This window comes from Phacochoerus africanus, chromosome 1 (assembly GCF_016906955.1).
Source record: "Phacochoerus africanus isolate WHEZ1 chromosome 1, ROS_Pafr_v1, whole genome shotgun sequence".
Classification (NCBI taxonomy): domain Eukaryota; kingdom Metazoa; phylum Chordata; class Mammalia; order Artiodactyla; family Suidae; genus Phacochoerus; species Phacochoerus africanus.
Window position 1 is genome coordinate 259275829 of NC_062544.1, and position 18585 is coordinate 259294413.

An 18585-nucleotide genomic window follows, 5' to 3' on the forward strand; every position below is an offset into this window, starting at 1 on the left:
ATCTCTATGTTGCAACGAATAGCATGTAACAGGTAGAGCTGAGACTGTGGAATTATGACCGGAAGATAGGATGAACATTCCGGATTTGGTCCAGTCTCTTATACTTCTTTGTTGGAGAATCTTGGGCGAGTTTTTTAAACTCTGGGCCTTAGAATCCTCTTCTATAAAATGGGGATGACAAAAATAGTCCCACCATAAAGGCATATTATATTTAATGAGAGCATATACTTATCCCAGAATCTGGCACATAATAAGTGATTAAGAAACATAAATCTTTTTACTTTCTAGAGGTTTACCCTTCCTCATGAGCCTGTACAGCCACTTTCCCATAACTTCCTCCGCTGTTCCCAGGACCTTCTTCCAGTGTCCACAAAGGAAGTTCCTAAAGTTAGGGGTTATGAGATACTGTTAAATGTAACAGTCACACAAACCACATCCTCAGGAGGCTACATCACACAGCTGAACCCAAAGAAGATTGAAAGCAACACACTTCACTAAATCCTGGACTTGGGCCATGCTGTGCTCCCAAGGTCTAAACTTTCTGTTTCTCCATCATAATTCAGAAATAACAAGACTTCCATTTAAATGAAAATTTATCATGTCATTAATGTTAAGGCATTTTATAGGATGCCTACTATATGAAGGCCCAGCAGTCAGTAAGCACAAACGTAATAAAATAGCTTAGAAAACAAAGGCCTATCGTAGGCTTGGGAAAACAAAAATGTCAAATCATGTGGTGCCAGTTAAGACGCCAGAAGCAGTGTTGTCAGAGAAAGAACAGGTGAATTAGGAGGATTGCAAAATGTCCAATGGAGAAGTGGGAGTAGATTAGAACTTTGGAATATTCCCTCAGAATTGTCATGTCCTGGTTTTCTGTATAAATGTTGCTTTGCAGCAATATATCAATAATAAACTTGGTGAGACCCATGCTATGAGTTTAGTAATTACTTATTTTTCAAGAAGTCATTTATACACTTTTTGGTACTTGGTAAGGCTTAATTACCTTTACCAGATATTTTATCTGCCTCTTATTTCTTTTGCAAGGTAAATACGCTGGGAATTCACTGTGATAAACTCAGTATAAGATGCCTGGTTCACATCTAAGGAAGTTATTTACCAGAAGATTCAAATGGCCTCATATAAGATGCTTTCACAGGGAAAATGAGCCTAGAGCAAATACTAAATCAAAGACCAAGATCTTGATCTGCTGAAGGAACCTTGTCTAGTAGCTTTGCAAGCCTTCGGCCCTAAAAACAGCCTTTTAATGTAGCTCATGTTTCTCTGGACCTGTTGGATCATGTCCTGGTTTGGGTCAGCTTGGCTGATCTCTGCTGAGCTCTTTTACATTTACTATCAGCTAGTAGCTGGTTAGCTGGTAGCCAGACAATCTCAGACCAATTTCTTCATATGTTTGACAGTTTTTAAGCTGATAGCCAGGATGACAGGCGGTCAGAGGAGAACCTCGGTTCTCCTCCATATGGTCTCTCATCCTCCAGGAGGCCAACTGGGTGTCAGTCATATGTTTCACTCAGGGTTCCAAGCATAGAAAGCTTCTGAGGCTTAGCGCTGGAGTTCTCTTAATGTCTCCTGTTGCATTCTGATTATCAAAACAAGAAACAATATCAGCCCAAAATCAAGAGGTGGGAAATGGAGTCTACCTCTGATGGGAAAAACTGCAAAGAATTTGTAACCATTTGCAGTCAGCCACAGCAATATATGTATTTTGGATATGAATAAGATCTTTACACTGGTGGCCAATTTTCAAATTGGCACCTCCCTGTGAAAGAAAATGTGAGCTCCGGCTTAATCAGAGGATTTTCAGAACATTTTCCCTACAATATATGTACTTATTTTCCAAACAATATGTTTGGTAAAAGAGTTATGATGATGCTGTAAGTACATACACAATATATGTACTTATTGTCCAAACAATATGTTTGGTAACAGAGTTATGATGATGCTATGTTTGGGGTTTGATAAATGTTTACATTTGTTATGGCATTTACTTCTTGAAACAGTCATATAAAGATAGATACCAATTTTTTAAGTTATAGCTGATCTTGAATAATGAAGAGATTAGGGGTGTCTAGCCTTCTAGAAATTGAAAATCCTTATGTAATTTACAATCAGCCTTCCATATGCCTGGTTCTTCATCCATCGATTCAACCAACCCCTGGCTATGTAGTACTGTAGTATTTACTATTGAGAAAAATTTGCGTATAAGTGGATCCAGGCAGTTCAAACTGGTGTTATTCAAGAGTCAACTATATACACACACACACACACACACACATACATCCACATACACACACATATATACATATATATGTGTATATACAAACACACACTCAGTGACCTATGCTATATCATTTTCTATAACTCAGAGAACAAATTTCAAGCGAGTATCACACTTTTTCTCTGTATCTAGGACACTTGCTGGATAGATGAAATTTTATTTCAGAATTTTTAAAATGTGGTAAATATTTTTTTGAATATGAAATCATAACTGGATTAGAACCAATGCAAAAGTGTTAAATTTGGGACAGTTCTAGTAATGAAATTTAATAATGTGACTACTTTAACTTTTAAAATACAGAGATTTATGCTGACCTTAAAAATATGAAATTATTACTTTTGAGAAAAATATGAAATTATTACTTTTGAGACCTTCTCTTTTAAACTCACCTTCTTTTGATCAAACACAGCAGAGCAATGGGAAGAAGTTCATGAAACTATTATAAACTCCCACAACAGTATGTAATTGTAATAAAATATAATTGCGTATGTATTTATACATTTATACAAATTATGTATTTAAACACATAGAAGTAGACCAATATAAATATACCCTATTATTTTTCTATTTTTCATAAGAAAGACAAAACTGTTTTTAATTTAGCAGTTACAATGTATTAAATTTAGCTTATACATGTATGTAAACTAAAGTATGTATATATTATATGTATGTGTACATATATATAGTCATATAAATTAAATGTTTGTGTATATAGATGATTGGTTTAAATCAGTCCTGGGAATTTTAGAAATTTTAGGAATTTAGGAATTTTAGAAATAATTTTCCTTTTGTACATGATTTCTTGCTATATGAATAGAGTTAAAATGTTGGGAGAAATCTTAAAATTCCTCTAGTATAATTGCTGTTCAAGGGATATTTAATTGCATTCTTTAAAGATTATGATATCAAGGTAGCTAAAACAAATAATTTCATGTTTACTTTTCTACTTGCTGACAAAGATATTTCAAATGTAAAACAAAGGCATTTTCTTCATACATGACTTGTTATATTTTTCTTTTAGAAATGCAGTCCAGAGAAAAGTGCTTCATTCTTCAGTAGGATAACATATTCCTGGTTTAGCAGGTAGGAATTTTACTAATTTGTTTGTAGTGTACCACTCTGAGGAATATTCCAAGGGAAATGACACCTAAATGTTATTCCTTTAATCTAATCATGAACATTTTTACAAAATAACTTTGTAAAGATTTTTTCTTACATGATTTATTGCAGAAAAATCACATATAATAACACACTAAATAGTTTCACAGATAAAACTACTAATATTTCTGCAATATGGCTTCCTATTATCGGATTTGTATCCCTGTAGAAACAAGGGAAGGACAGAAATAAATAAATAAATAAATAAATATTGCCATCAAGTATCTGCTACCAACTTTATATATATATTATTTCATTTAATTCTTCCCCAAGTCCTATGGGATAAATATTTACAGATGACAAAAGCTGAGGCTCAGGGAGAGAAAGTACCTTGTGCATTGATACCCAGGTAGGAGCCCAATAACCTGATGTTAGAAGTCAGTTTTTTTGAGTTCTTGCTTCATGCTTTCTGTTTTGTTTTATTATTCTACTCTACTGGAAATGCTCTCACATACACACGTCCATTCAACTATTAAAACACATATGCAATGCACACACAGGCAATCATTTGTAAGAAAGACATATAATGTGGTTTATCTCATAGGACAATTCATCTCTAATATGCGATGAGGGTTTTAAAGCAAGACATATTAAATGAGAAGAGTTGAATTTTTTCTAATTTTATAAATTCAGAAGCCTTCTTTTGAAATGTATTTATTTTTGCCATAATGGAAATGTTTTGATAATATGAAACAAATCTTATCATTTTAACTTAGGTCCCTCTTTCTGTAGTTGGCAAAAAGGAAATTGTTTTACTTGATCTATAAGTTCCCAATAGTTGATGAATGCTAAAAAAAAAAAAAAAAAAGAAAAAGAAAGAAAGGAAGAGGAGATTGGTGTACATCAGATATCCTACATTATGCTAACCTTTAAAATATTTAAAAATGCAGAGATAAATGACCTAGATCCTATTTTCCAGGAATTCATAGAAGAATTATAAAAATTAAAAATCACACTATCGGGAATTCCCATCGTGGCCCAGTGGTTAACGAATCTGACTAGGAACCATGAGGTTGCGGGTTCGATCCCTAGCCTTGCTCAGTGGGTTGGGGATCCGGCACTCTGCCGTGAGCTGTGGTGTGGGTCGCAGACGAGGCTCAGATCCTGAGTTGCTGTGGCTCTGGTGTAGGCCGGTGGCTACAGCTCCGATCCAACCCCTAGCCTGGGAACCTCCATATGCCTCGGGAGTGGCCCAAGAAAAGGCAAAAGGACAAAAAAAAAAAAATCACACTATCAATTACCCCAAAAAGGAAAAAGCAATATAGGCCTGATGGAGAAACACAATTTGCAAGAGTGTCATTGGACTAAGTTTGCAGTTGTGGAATGTTTACAAGCAATTCATGCTTTTTTAAAATTTAATTTAATTTAATTTAATTTTTTAATTTTATAATAATTTTTTTTCCCATTGTAGATGGTTTGCAATTTTCCGTTAATTTTCTGCTGTACAGCCAGGTGACCCAGTTACACATACATGTGTATATTCTTTTTTCTTACATTACCATGCTCTGTCATAAATGACTAGATACAGTTCCCAGTGCTATACAGCAGGATCTTTAATACAACAATTTAAATAGTGTAGAGGTAAAACAAGAGCCATTTCCAGTTGAACAAATACCATATGCAAACCACAGAGGCAGGGGAAAACTGACCCTCCCACATTTCAGTGTTGGGATTAGCAAGAGATCAAGCTGGAAGGACAGATGGATTAACAATGAGATCCTGCTGTGTAGCACTGGGAACTATGTCTGGTCACTTATGATGGAGCATGATAATGTGAGAGAAAAGAACATATACATGTATGTGTAACTGGGTTACCATGCTGTACAGTAGAAAATTGACGAAACACTAAACCAGCTATGATGAGGGGGAAAAAAATCATTACATAAAGAAAAAAAAAGTTCTCTAGGACATTCTGAAGCTAGTGAGAAGCCACTGAAAGATTTTAAATAGAGTGACATCCTATTTGCACTTCAGAAACTCACCTTTGCAATTCTGTGGATATGATATGTAGGAGATGAATAAATCTTAGTTTCTGGCTCAAATAATTGTGAGGTTCAGGTGTAGTGAAGAATTTGTGAGTTCAGTTTGGGGAAGCTTCAATTTCTGAGGCCTGACTTATCCCCATAAAAAATATCTAACAGGTGTTGGAAATATAGATCTCCAACTTATGAATATGGATTTGAAAGTCATTGACTGTAGATTAGTAGTTGAAACCATGAGTGTGTTTGAGATCATCCAGAGGAGAGTCTATTGAGTCGGATGAACAAACAGTATATTGGGAATTCTAGGTATTTAAACAGGGAGAGGAGCGGGTCTGCAAAGGGCGTTAAATATTCAGAATGTGAGAGACAAACCAAAGAAAGGGTGGGAGTGAAAGCTAGGGAAATTGTCAAAAAAGGAGAAAAACAAAGTGACCAATAGGGCCAAATACTGAAAGGGGGTAAATTGAAATAAGAACTGAGCATTCTCCATTGAATCTGGCAATGTAGCAATGATTGGTGGTTTTTATGAAAGCTGCTGAAGTAGAAAATTGATAGCCCTGATGAGCAAATAATTGGGCAGAAGGGATGGAATTATAAGAATTTCAAGTTGCACAAATCTAGGGATCACTTAGAGGATGGCAAAAATATTATACCAATATGATACATTAACACACTAGAAAAAAAGGTTAAATAGACACTGTGAATGGGGAATGTTTACAGTTAGTGCTTTTGATTTTTCAAATTTTTTTATATATAAATATCTTTTTGAAACTTGAGTTCTGTCTCATCCATGAGTTGAGAAAGTGATGTCTACACTGTCATTTTTAAGTCACAGGCTATCATAGAATTTAAATGATGCAGATAATTTTAAGTAAATATACTTTAAAAACTTTTATTATCAAACTCTAAAAACTATATGCATTTATATTAAATATTAAAAACAGCATTTTAGGAGGCATAAAATAGGAAGTTAAAATTAGATTTAGTAAACAAGATAAAATATAGCAAGTTTTAAAATATGGCAACTCAATATCTTGAAGTCCACATCTTCCATCAAACAACAACAAAGTTATCATTGTTGAATGTCACACTTATTTTGTGCTTAAATTTAACATCTCAGAACTAGGTAAGAAATATTTCCATGGCCTGCCATTATCTGAAACTGTCATTGGCATGAATCTATTGTAGTTTCTTATCTGATGATCAAACAATTGCAGCTGAAACACAGCTATTGTTTAAGAGAATGTTTCTTTGAAGACACTGGTTAATTGTGTGTTCAGATTTGTTCTTTGTGTTATAGAAAATGTCAGAAATTATTTCTTCAGCCAAATCAAGCTCCCATAATTATATGAATAATTCAATTAAAATGAGCTGAGATGATACAAATAATTAGGAAATTAGACGCTTCCGAGCCTTAATTCCTAAGGCTGTAGCTGTCTAGATCATGTTGATGATCAAATAATTATGAAGGCTTTATTAGCAAATATATCCTGTCATCAGTGTATAATAATCATGATCATAGAATAATCCCCCTGACATACATGGAAAAATCTAGTTAAAGTTTTTATAGGCCACAATTGAATTATTATTTTAACCAGGTATATACTATTCAATCTGTCCTACCTTTTCCTCACATATTAATAAAACCTCAACATTATCTGACTTTTTGTTTTGGCCACACCCATGGCATGCAGAAGTTCCCAGGACAGGACAGGGATTGAACCAGCGCCACAGCTGTCACTAGAGCCACAGCAGGGGTGATGCTAGATCCTTAAGCCATTGATCCATAAGGGAGCTCCATACAGTACCTGACTGTCCTATCCTATAAATCTGTACAGACTGATGTCTCACCTTTTCCCATTACACAATCACCCCTTTCAGAAATGTTTAAAAAGTTGATTAGCAATAATGAAATTGATAATGGTATATATCTATACTTTCCAAGTCTTCAATTATTACTCATCTACAAAATTTACATTTCATCTTATCCCCTAGCCAGCTGCCATTGGAAAACTACCCTTAACATCACTTGGATGAGATATTCATACATAGATGTGAGTGTTAAAAACACTCAAAATTCTCTCTAATGTAACAAAATCCAGTTCAGAATAGCGATGTTACACTTAGTGACATTGTCTGCCTTTGGTTAAGTTGGCACTGGTTTATATCACATTTAAAACCCTGTGACCAGTCCCTAGAGTTCCTTGCTGTTTAACCACCTGTAAAAACAAGGAATTAATATTGCTCTGTATGTTTTAGAGGGTTGCAAGGATCAAAATAATTTAAGTAAATGTCCTCTGAAATGAAATATCAACCTTAAAAACACAAGATACATGTACATATCTTTATTACTGCCTTAGGACTAAAGTCCCCAAGTTTATGGGACCTGGCACTTGCCACATTTCATTCACCGGGAGGGTCAACTATTGTCCTAGTTGCTTCCAAAAAGCTACCTCACCAATTGATTTAAAGAAGCACCACTTCCTCTTTTCTTGGATGTATATATGTAAACATAAGAACAGAAGAGAGCAGAAGAGGATGAGGAAGCACACACCTGGGAAAAAGGAAGTCACAGTAGTTAAACAATCACAATCAATTCAACTTAAGCATCACTTTTAGATGCTGCATTATTTGGAGACTCAGCATGAAAGCCAGGGGTCACTTATCCCCTTGAACCAAAACTGCTGAGTTTTGTACAGTTCTAATTCAGAATGCTGAGGCAGTCAATGTTATTAAAAATGCTTTTGTGGAAATCAATGCAATCTTATTTTGAAAATGAATATTTATTTTGTGGAATGGAGTAGAAGGACTTTTATATGACATAAAAGTAGTTTATTGCTTAATATGTTTTTAAAAGTGCACTGCAGGAAAATGTCCAGCATATTGAGCCAACAGAAACGTGATTACTGAAGGTCCTGACTTAGTACATTTAAGCCGTTTTGTTACATATGAATTGCAAAATGATACTAGGTTATATAATAAAAGTAAAATTGAATCCAGTGGAGACTGGTTACCACAGGATTTAAATCCACCCTAGAGTCAATCAATTCAGATTGTTCAGCAAGAATGACAATGAAAGCAGTTCCAATTTGGAGTAGTGTAATACTTTGTTATGGTCTCTTGGACTGATACACTTTATAACGAAAAGAACTGAAGTTATACAGTCAGAAGGCCTGGGTATAAATGGGGGTTCAATTCCTTACTGAACAAGTCATGTCATCAAGCTCATAAATTACAGAGTATATCTGAATTATATCCCTTAGGAGTGTGTTTAGCTTCAAGCCTCAGAATAGCCAAATAGTTTTAGCTGAAACAGGTTGGTATTTATTGTCTCATATTACTCAGTAGTTTACCAGCTGGGAATAGATTGATGAGCTACCTCGGAAATGGTAGCAGGGACCCAGGCTTTTTCCTGTCTCTCCACTCCCCATCCTTATTATTTGGTTTTTCACCGGTGGTGGCAAAGATGACGTCTTTCTCAGACCATTATGTTTTCAGAGCAGGGAGGAAGAAGGAAGGAGAAGGAAAAGGGAGGCAAAAACTTCTCCTCTTGGAGTTTTGTTCCTTCTTTTGAAAAAGAATGTTCTCCTCAGTCAATTTTAGTTTTGATTCTCTTAACCATAACTGAGTTATAGTATTAATACCAAGCAAAAGGTACTGCGATTACCAGGACTGATTTAAACCAATCATAATTCATAACTCTGTGGCTAGGATAAGGGATTACTCTGAGTTCAAGAGGTTTTCATTTGAATAAATACCAAACTCCAGTTGGGTGGAAGATGATCAGGCAGAAATGATGGGGCTAGCTCTTTGAATGGAGGAACATGGAAGTACTAAGAAGTTGGTGGCACCTTGCTGTACTTCTTAAGCCATCAGCTCCAATGTGGCATTGTCACACTGGCTCATATTCTTTTGGTCAAAGTAAGTCATGTGGCCAAGGCCTGAGTGTATGGGGCAGATACAGTTTCTCCACTTGGATATTCTGTAAATAAAGTTCCAGAAGAGGATGGACTCATTTCTCTTCTGATACAAGCCTAAAAAGCAAATGTGGGTCTTAGAATGAATATCTTACTGTGACAGTTAGCTATTTAAATTTCAGTAAAGGAGGTAGGGTAGGTGGATGCCTCCAATATGGAATGAGTAAAGGAAGTGAGTGTTTCTCTGAATAATTGGACGTCTAAACAGCCCTTTGAAAAGCTACAAGTGATTATTAGACATTATGGAACTCTGGGATAAGGTTGTATGACTTCTCAAACATGCACTCTAGTCCTTGCAACCTGATCAATAAAGTATAAATCAAGAAATGAAGTAAATGCATGCAAAATTAGTTTTAGTTTGATTGTTGGTTTTGCTGAACTGTTTGTCTTCCTCTCTCCTGTTTAGGATAATTATTTTAGGCTATAAGAAACCTTTGGAAAGAGAAGATCTTTTCGAACTAAATGAAAGTGATTCCTCCTATGTCCTGTGTCCCATCTTTGAAAAACAATGGAGGAAGGAAGTTTTAAGAACTCAAGAGAGGCAAAAAGTAAAGGTAATTAATTATTAAATCCTAAGTACTTAATTACTATCTAAAACTCAATAAAACGTGTTCCAAATATGTGATATTATTTTTATTAATATAGAAAAATCTCTTATAATGTGAAATAGTAAGCCATTTTGATATGTACAATTGGTTATTACGACAGCTAATTTCAGTCATCAAATTATTTAGCATCCCTTCCCTTTAAAATTCAGGAGCAGATGTGTTGATGTGTATATAATATTCGGCTCCCTACCAATATCTTTTGTCATTCATTGTGGCAAAAATGGTTTCTGCATCTCAGAACATTATGTCTATTCATCAAAATAAGCGATACAATCAGTGCTTACAGGGTTCGGATAGGAACTCCACATCTAGTATCGTGTATACACATGGGTAAATTGTCTTTAGATTTACAAACATAATTTGAAGATATAACATATCTTCAAACATAATTTCAAGATAAAAGCTGTATGAATGATAAAGTTTCAAAACTCATAAAAATGATACAATATTTCTTTTTCCCATTTTTGCCACATAATATAAATAACACCCAGTGGTTTGGAGACACAACATACCAATGATATGGATCATATTTTCAAGTTTAACTGACCTTTTCCTTTTTTTTGCCTTATTATCTTTGGAATACATTACAAATTTATGGTTCATTTATACATATTTTATGTATTAGTTCTGTCCCATCTTCTCATTGTTTTCATTCTTTAATTATGTAGTCATCTTTTCATAAAGAGGCACATACCAGGAAACCCTCTCTACTCTGTGCGTTGTGGAATACCTTTAAGTTTGTCCTGATTCAAGTGGCTTTATTCAAAGTATTTGCTGATGTTTTGTCCTTCACTAGCCCACTCATAATGAAGTAAGTAAGTTGAAGTCTTATTTTTATTTTCCTTCCCACAGGTAAATGATAAGTAAATGGTTCACTGTAAAAGTTGTGCTAAAAAAGAGTGGGGTAGGTTCCCATTACAAATTTTATTTAGGACACAAGCATTCTGTTAGGTTTGCTTGTAATATGAATGTGAATTACAGTAAAATAATCAGTAATTACTGAAACCAACCATGTACTAAGTACTGTTCTAAAATCTTTCATTATCATGTTTAATCTCTACGACAATCCTAAGATGTAGGAAGTAATATTTACCCATTATCACAATGCCAAAACAGACAACTTAGAGTCATTTGCCTAAGACCACACAACTAGAAAATGCCAGAGTCATGATTCAAACCTAGGAATTCTGGTTTGAGTGTCTGTTTAGAAAATGAAATAATACATACCTTTACTATTTTTCTTAGCTTTGGTCTTTTGGGAGTTGAAATTTATCAGCCAAGGTAATAATACATAAGTATATATGCATGTGTATATATTTATATGTTTATATAGAAGAAAAAGTTAAAGAATTTCTATACTACTTCTATAGTATTTATAAGCAAGGTTTCATGGGCAGACAGTAAAATGGAATCCTTGGCTATATACCACCTTTTTCAAGGGGACATTTCCTTACCTCTACCTGCCATATGAAGGAGACACAAGGAAACATGTTTTAGGGTGTTTTTTTGTTTTGTTTTTTCTGCACCTGCAGCATGAGGAAGTTCCCGAGCCAGAGATCAAACCTGTGCCACAGCAGTGACAATGCAGATCCTTAACTTGCTGAGCCACCAGGGAACTCTGAAACATGGCTTTTATTAGCCAACAATTATATATTTTTTTCCCTTTTGTATATGCTCACAAGTTGTTGGAGTTTTTAAGAACAATTTAATTTGTGAAAACAGAATTAATCCTCAGTTGCCTGAACCCCAAATAATATCTAGGCACATTATCCAATATTCATTAAGCACCTAAGACATTCCAAACACTATTCTAAGTAGACCAGCGTGATAGAGCAAAAATTCAAACAGTCGCTGCCCTGCTGACACTTAGAAGGGACAGATAAATAATAAACAAATGAATAAATATAGATTGTATCAAGAGATAATAATTACTAAGGTTAAAAAAAGTACAGCAAGGTAATAGGGTAGGAAATGCCATTTTGGAGAATTGGAAATTGCTGTTTTCTGTGGGGTGGTTAGGGAAGACATTGGTTACAAAGTGACATTTGAACAAAGTTCCTAAGGAAGTTAGGGAGGAAGCCAAGACAGTCTCTCCTGCAAATAGAAAGAACAAAGAGGAATAAAACCATGAGGCAGGAGAGTGTTTGGTATCTTTGAAGACCCACAGGAAGCAAGTGAGGCTAGAGCAGAGGAACTGAGAAGAAAGTGTTAAGACTGAGGTCAGAAGGCTTGTCAGCTGAAAAAGATCTTATGGGCCTTACAGAATGTGATGGGAATATTGGATTTTATTTTGTGTTGGAAGTGAAACCTTTGGAAGATCTTCAGCATAGATTTATATGATTAGACCTCAGTTGCGTTTTTGTTTTTTGTCTTTTTAGGTTCGCAGCATATGGAGGTTCCCAGGCTAGGGGTCCAATTGGAGCTGTAGCTGCTGGCCTACACCACAGCCACAGTAACATGGGATCTGAACTGCATCTGCGACCTACACCACAGCTCATAGCAAGACTAGATCCTTAACCCACTGAGTGAGACCAGTAATCAAACCTGCATCCTCTTGGATGCTGGTTGGGTTCATTAACCGCTGAGCCACGATGGGAACTCCTAGATTCCAGTTTTATAGGAATCATGCTGCTGCTTCATAGAGAATAAAGAGAGCTTAGAGGGGAAGAAGGAACAGCTGTTGGAAGATGAAGATAACCCAGGCAAGAGACAATGGCAGCTTCAAATAGATTGTAGCAGTGAAGGTGATAAGTGTTCAGATCTTGGCTTTATTTTAAAGATAGAGTCAACATAACACACTGATGAATTGAAGTAGGTTGAAAGAGGAAGAAGGTAGTTAAGGATGCCTTCAGAGTTTTTAAATCACTTACCATTAAATGACTTACCATTTACTGAGATATAAAGGGCTCAGAATAGAGTTAGTAGGGAATTCCATTTGACAAGGACAGCTGCTCCAGAAACTCACTAGAGAATCTCACTGTGGCCACTGTCTTTCCTAAAATAGCTGTATGTCATGGCAATTAAGTATCTCTGTAATCTCCTCATATTTGCAGTCTTTGGAGTACTAAAGAATAGCTAAGTCCTTGGCTGTAAAGTAGAGAATGGTCTCCCTAATTTTGTCATACACTTTTATAATATACTATCTTTCTCATGCCTGCAAAACAGGAATTTCAATATTACACTGAAATGAGCTAGTTTACATGTCTTTCTCCCTGAGTAAACTATGAGTTTCTCCAAGTAAAGGATCCTAAGGTATTCAGTTTTTGTGTCCTTAGCTCCAGAACAAAGCCTGGCACATATAACTCAAATACATTTCCTAAATGGATTACTGAATAAATGGGCTTATCTGAAGTTACACTTTTCCAAGAAACATTCATTCTAGAGTAGCTGAATAGGCTTAAAATTCCCACATTGGGGAAATTGAGTCATCAGAAGGAATTTTGTGAATTTGTGTGATCAAAATTTGGGCCTGGGGGAACATATTTTGAAACTCATTTTGATATATATGTGTGTGTATACATACACATTACATATATGTATGTATATACATATACACGTATATTTGTACATGCATATGTATATGCACATGTATATATGTATATACATATAGACACATATATACTTAATATACATATATATATAGACACTATTATTTTTATTTTTAGGGATGCAAAATAAATACATTGTCATATCATCATGTCTCATGTAATAATCAAACATTTCCAAATAGTAGTTTTATTAATTTACTAGTAGAAGAAATGTATTTCTTATTGATCGTGGTGCTTACTTTTTCTTCTCATTTACATGAATTTTATTCTAATGTCAGTCAAACCAAAAAAATGAGTGTTTGTATCTGATATCTGATATCATGAATATAGATTTACAATCTTTACCATATCTTGATCACATATTATTTATAGTATTTCCTGGAACGATCTTTAGCATTTCCATATTAATATGGTATCTGGTGATAATCATTTAGGTGTTAGATTTTTTGAGAAAGTAAAAACTCTAGTTGACAGAAGTATCCACAGTAAGAAGGATAGTGCTCCTCTCTCAGGAAATTTAATTCTGAGACTAAGAAGGTATTTTGTAAATACAATTTTGTAATCCAATGATGGCATCTGTTAGAGATCAACTAAAAATACAGAACCTTCTGTTGTGTATGTTTGTGTGGGTTTTGGAGTAATTTAATATTGTCATTGAGAATATATAACACCCCAAATAGTAATTTTTAGTGACAGAATGTTTTAACAGGATTTTTAGAGACCCTGGTATGTATTTGGTTCTATGTCACAATTTTAATAAAGATACTTTAAAGAAAAAAATACTTGGTTGATAAAGCAATTCAAGCAACATGAAGTGTTTTTAAGTGTACTCCCATTAGCTGTCCAAACTGTGAAGAAAATGGATTGAAACTTGGATGATTAGAACCATCCCCATTGTCTAGCTCGGCCCCACCTTGACCTAAATCATGATGACTGTGTTGTTATCACACTTAAGAGGGAATAAGTAGATGAGTGTGTATATGTATGACTGAATCACCTTGTTGTACAATGGAAATTATTACTATCTTATAAATCAACTATACTTCGATAAAGCTTTTAAAAATGAAAAAATAAAATTGAACAAAATAAAAAATATTACAAAAAAGAGGAAATAAGTAAAGAAGAAGAGAGGGAAATTGGATATGGATAAACATAATAATAAGAGGTGAGATATGATTCAGGTCTTTAAAGAAACAGTCTATTTGCCATGCAGAGAGATTCTCTACTTAAGTTCTAATTGTTATGTTTCCTGATTTTTAATTAAATGCATAATTTCAAGAAAAAACCAAAGAAGTTTTAAATGTCTCTCTGTCTCAACTTTCATGATGAAGTTAGGCCAGAGCAGTTAATTATTGATGAGATTACCATATGAAAACCAGAAAATAACCACCTACCCACAAGCCTGTGAAAATAATTCTTGATTGTATGTACTTTATAGTGTAAAAGTAAAGGAGGAAGGATACCAAATTGGACGTGTAGAGAAAAAGAGCAGGCAAGAATGTGTGTGTGTGTGTGTGTGTGACATTTTTGATAGCACTTAATTTGCATAAGCACTCAACTACTTCAGGTGTTTAATATTTCTTCCCTTTTTTCAATTTGCATATGACATTCAGGCAAATGATCATTTTCTGTGAACGTCGCACAGATTTTGGCTGGAGTGGCTATGGTTATGCTTTGACGCTTTTTGTTGTAGTCTTTTTGCAAACCCTCATCCTTCAGCAATACCAACGTTTTAACATACTCACTTCAGCAAAGATTAAGACAGCTGTAACTGGATTGATCTACAAAAAGGTAAAAGATTTAAGAAATTTTCAACTTCTAAGTGGCCTGTATCCTTATATGCTTTAGAATAAGGGAATTTGAAAGATAGAAGTGTATGCTAAAAAGTTCTTCTTGTGCTGTTTGAATCTACACTTATTTTGCTGTAAAAGAACTTTGACTCATCAATATTGGTTGCATTAATTACTCTATATGTTCCTCTCCCTATAGTCCCCCAGACTTTTAGTTAACTCTAATCCATGAAATTAAATGATGTTCTTTGTCCACTGATATGCCACTTAACTCCTCCTCAGAAAGTGAATGGAATTGAATGTATTCATGATTATCTCTATTTATGCATCAATGGATTTCTCATTTCCATGATTGTTTTCATTCTACATACTACCTTGTTCTTCCTCCTCTACTCTATTTTTTCATGCAACAGAGCCATCCTTCTCTATATAATCATTATTTATTTCTCTTTCATTCTAAGTCCTATTCCCTACGGCAAACCTGGCTGGTCCTTATACCTAGCATGAGCCTAAAGTTTGATTTTCCTTTCCGGGAAATATAATTTTAAATACCAACACTTTGCCATCCAGAGCACTTTTTACATCATAATTGTAAACATTTAAAGATTTTCCACCCTCTTGTAGTTATCACTGAGTTATTCAATCAATGAGTGTATATTACTTTCTTACTCTGTGCTTCTCTATAAGTTGTGGGCTCTTCATATTTAGAATAGGAACTTATTTACCTGTTGTACCTTTGTCATTAAAAGAATGGCTTTTATACATTTTTATAAAAGTTGGAAGACTGAATAAATGAATTAATGAGCCTTTGCCTCCAAGTAATTGGGGAGAGCTATTACCATACATAATAAATGAGTGGAATAAATGCAGATATTATAAGTGACCAGATGATCAGGAAATCTACAATGTCTGGGCAGTTAGGAAAAGTTTTTGCATAGAAAGGATTTTTTAAATAGTCTTTGAAGAGTTGTAGAGTTAGTGCAAGTGGAAAGAAGTATAATTTTGCCTGACCTGGGCATGAGTGTTACAAGCCATTTGGACATATTAGGCCAAAATGGAGGCACAGAGTGATTTTAGAGATTCTGCAATGACCCAAGACTGTTTGAGCTGGGAAATGTAACTGAACTCATGGCAGTACAACATAGCCTAGATACAGGGTGAGAGAGGCTGTGATTCCTTGTAATTCTAGAGGCTGTAAATTCTGAGAAATCCAAATATGAAGAAAAGATATTGAAGAGTCTACAAATCAGTTTAAATGCTAACACTTGTTTTCCATATATGGTACTCATGGAACAGGATATCATCCATTGATTGAAGTACTGGAGTTTAGGTATGGGATTTGGGTGGATTTACAAGCATAGAAGAATAGAGTACAGTGGACATTAGAGCAAGCTGTAAGAAATAAAAGGAAAATCTGGAGTTCCCATTGTGGCTCAGCAGGGTTAAGAATCCAACTAGTATTTGTGAGGATGTGGATTTGATCCCTGGCCTAACCTAACTCATTGGCTTAAGGATCTGGAGTTGCTACAACTTGTGGCATTGGTTGCAGATATGGGTTGGATCCTGTGTTGCTGTGGCTGCAACACAGGCCCACAGCTGCAGTTCCAATATGACCCCAAGCCCAGGAACTTCCATATGCCATAGGTGCGGGCATAAAAAAAAAAAAAAAAAAAAAAAAGAAATGAAAGAAAAAAAGAAAGAAGGAAAGAAAGAAAGAGAAAGAAGGAAAGAAAGAAAAAGGAAAACCAAGTGGTGTGGGTGAGAACTTTTCAAGGCAAAGTGACCTTGGAGGTAATGGAAGAAGAAACAGAGTCTACAGGAGTGAGGCCATATTGTTCCTAAAGGGATTGTTTAACAGCAAAGGGTACTCAAGGATCAAAGGAATACCACAGTCAAGCCCATCCTGTGGATTGCGCGGTAAGGATTAAGATTTAATTCCAAGTCCATCAAGCAAAGAGAGGAAGATATGATGAGCTTCAGGGTTAGGATGCCCTGGGATAGCACATGCAGGTGGCATTAATATAAGGCAGCCTTCCTTCTGTGTCTCGTATCCTACATTCACTCTCCAGAGGTCCTAATTGGGGTTGCTAAATTTCCCTTCTCCTTTACAGATTTTAGGATTCCAATTTTTATCATGTTTAGTTAACTTCGTGATCCTTCTTGGCTCTTGGAGTGGTGCCAGACAAGCTGTATTCATCTGACATAGGCCCTCCTTCATCAGGGATTTGTTATTAGCCTGGGATAAAACTGCTCTCACACCCCTTTCTTAAGTGAGGAGGGTAGATGTTTGAAAGTTCTTGTTCTGTATCCATCCACATGACTGCTGCTACTTTGGAATAAAATTCAGGGAGTATCATTTTTTAAGGTTCATGGGGAAGAACACAGGGGGTCTCCTTCTTGATCACTTTGGGAGTCTTTGGGTCTCAAAACTCAGATTCTGTTACCTATTAGCTTCCAGTTGCAGGCTCCATGAGAATTCTTGAGAGCTAAGAAACAACATATGGTTCAAAAGCAGCATCAGTTAGCCCTGGGTTTAATGTGGGCAGTCTGCGGGCATTCTTCCCATGGAATGCCATCCAATAGAAGTTTCTGTGATTTAAAAATATTCCATAGCCTCACAGCCTAGTCTCTCATGGCTGTTGAACTGTTGAAATGCGGCCAGTAGGACTAAGGAAGTAAAATTTTAATTTCAGTTAATTTCGACTTATATTTAACAACCATGTCTAGACTGTTTACATTTATGATTTAATGGCTTATTCTTCCTTTAATTGTGGTAGTTAAAAGTACAAAGAAAACTGGTAAAATTCTGTTCCAGTCTTTAAAATAGACTTAAGTGTGATCAGGAGGCAATGAGGCAGAACTGCACTTATCCCAATCAGGAAGAGAATCCTAGCATACATTATTTGGCATGTAAAAAAATTGAAAAAAAAATAATTCTCATCGATTTATGAGAATCCACTCTACATATACCATGTCTCATTAGAAGTGTGGCAACCACTGTTTGGGAATCACTGGGATAGAAATTTTTAGGGCCCTTTCAGCTCTACACTATATGATGTCTATGATTTTATCTAGGATGGTCCAAAAAATATTGTGGTTAGTATTGCACATTATTCTGTGATGTGGGTCTGAATGATGAACTGCATGAGGCAAAGGCTCTACTGTTGGAAATAAATGGGGGGAAAACATTCAGAGATGAGTACAAGCCCTCTCAGAAAATGATGAG

At 35.2% G+C, this 18585-nt stretch overlaps 1 protein-coding gene across 3 annotated transcripts in view; it reads left to right on the forward strand.

Moving 5' to 3' along the window:
- LOC125134981 (multidrug resistance-associated protein 1-like) overlaps positions 1 to 18585 on the forward strand; it is an 85206-nt gene that overhangs the window by 2393 nt on the left and 64228 nt on the right. For 2 of the 3 annotated variants that reach the window (XM_047794540.1, XM_047794546.1), the window contains exons 2-5: positions 3318 to 3379; positions 9820 to 9967; positions 10690 to 10832; positions 15183 to 15360. In XM_047794540.1, the coding sequence (XP_047650496.1) occupies positions 3318 to 3379; positions 9820 to 9967; positions 10690 to 10832; positions 15183 to 15360 (531 nt within the window). Of the gene's footprint in view, positions 1 to 3317; positions 3380 to 9819; positions 9968 to 10689; positions 10833 to 15182; positions 15361 to 18585 lie in introns of those variants that run through there. The other variant, XM_047794556.1, reaches the window with a different exon arrangement.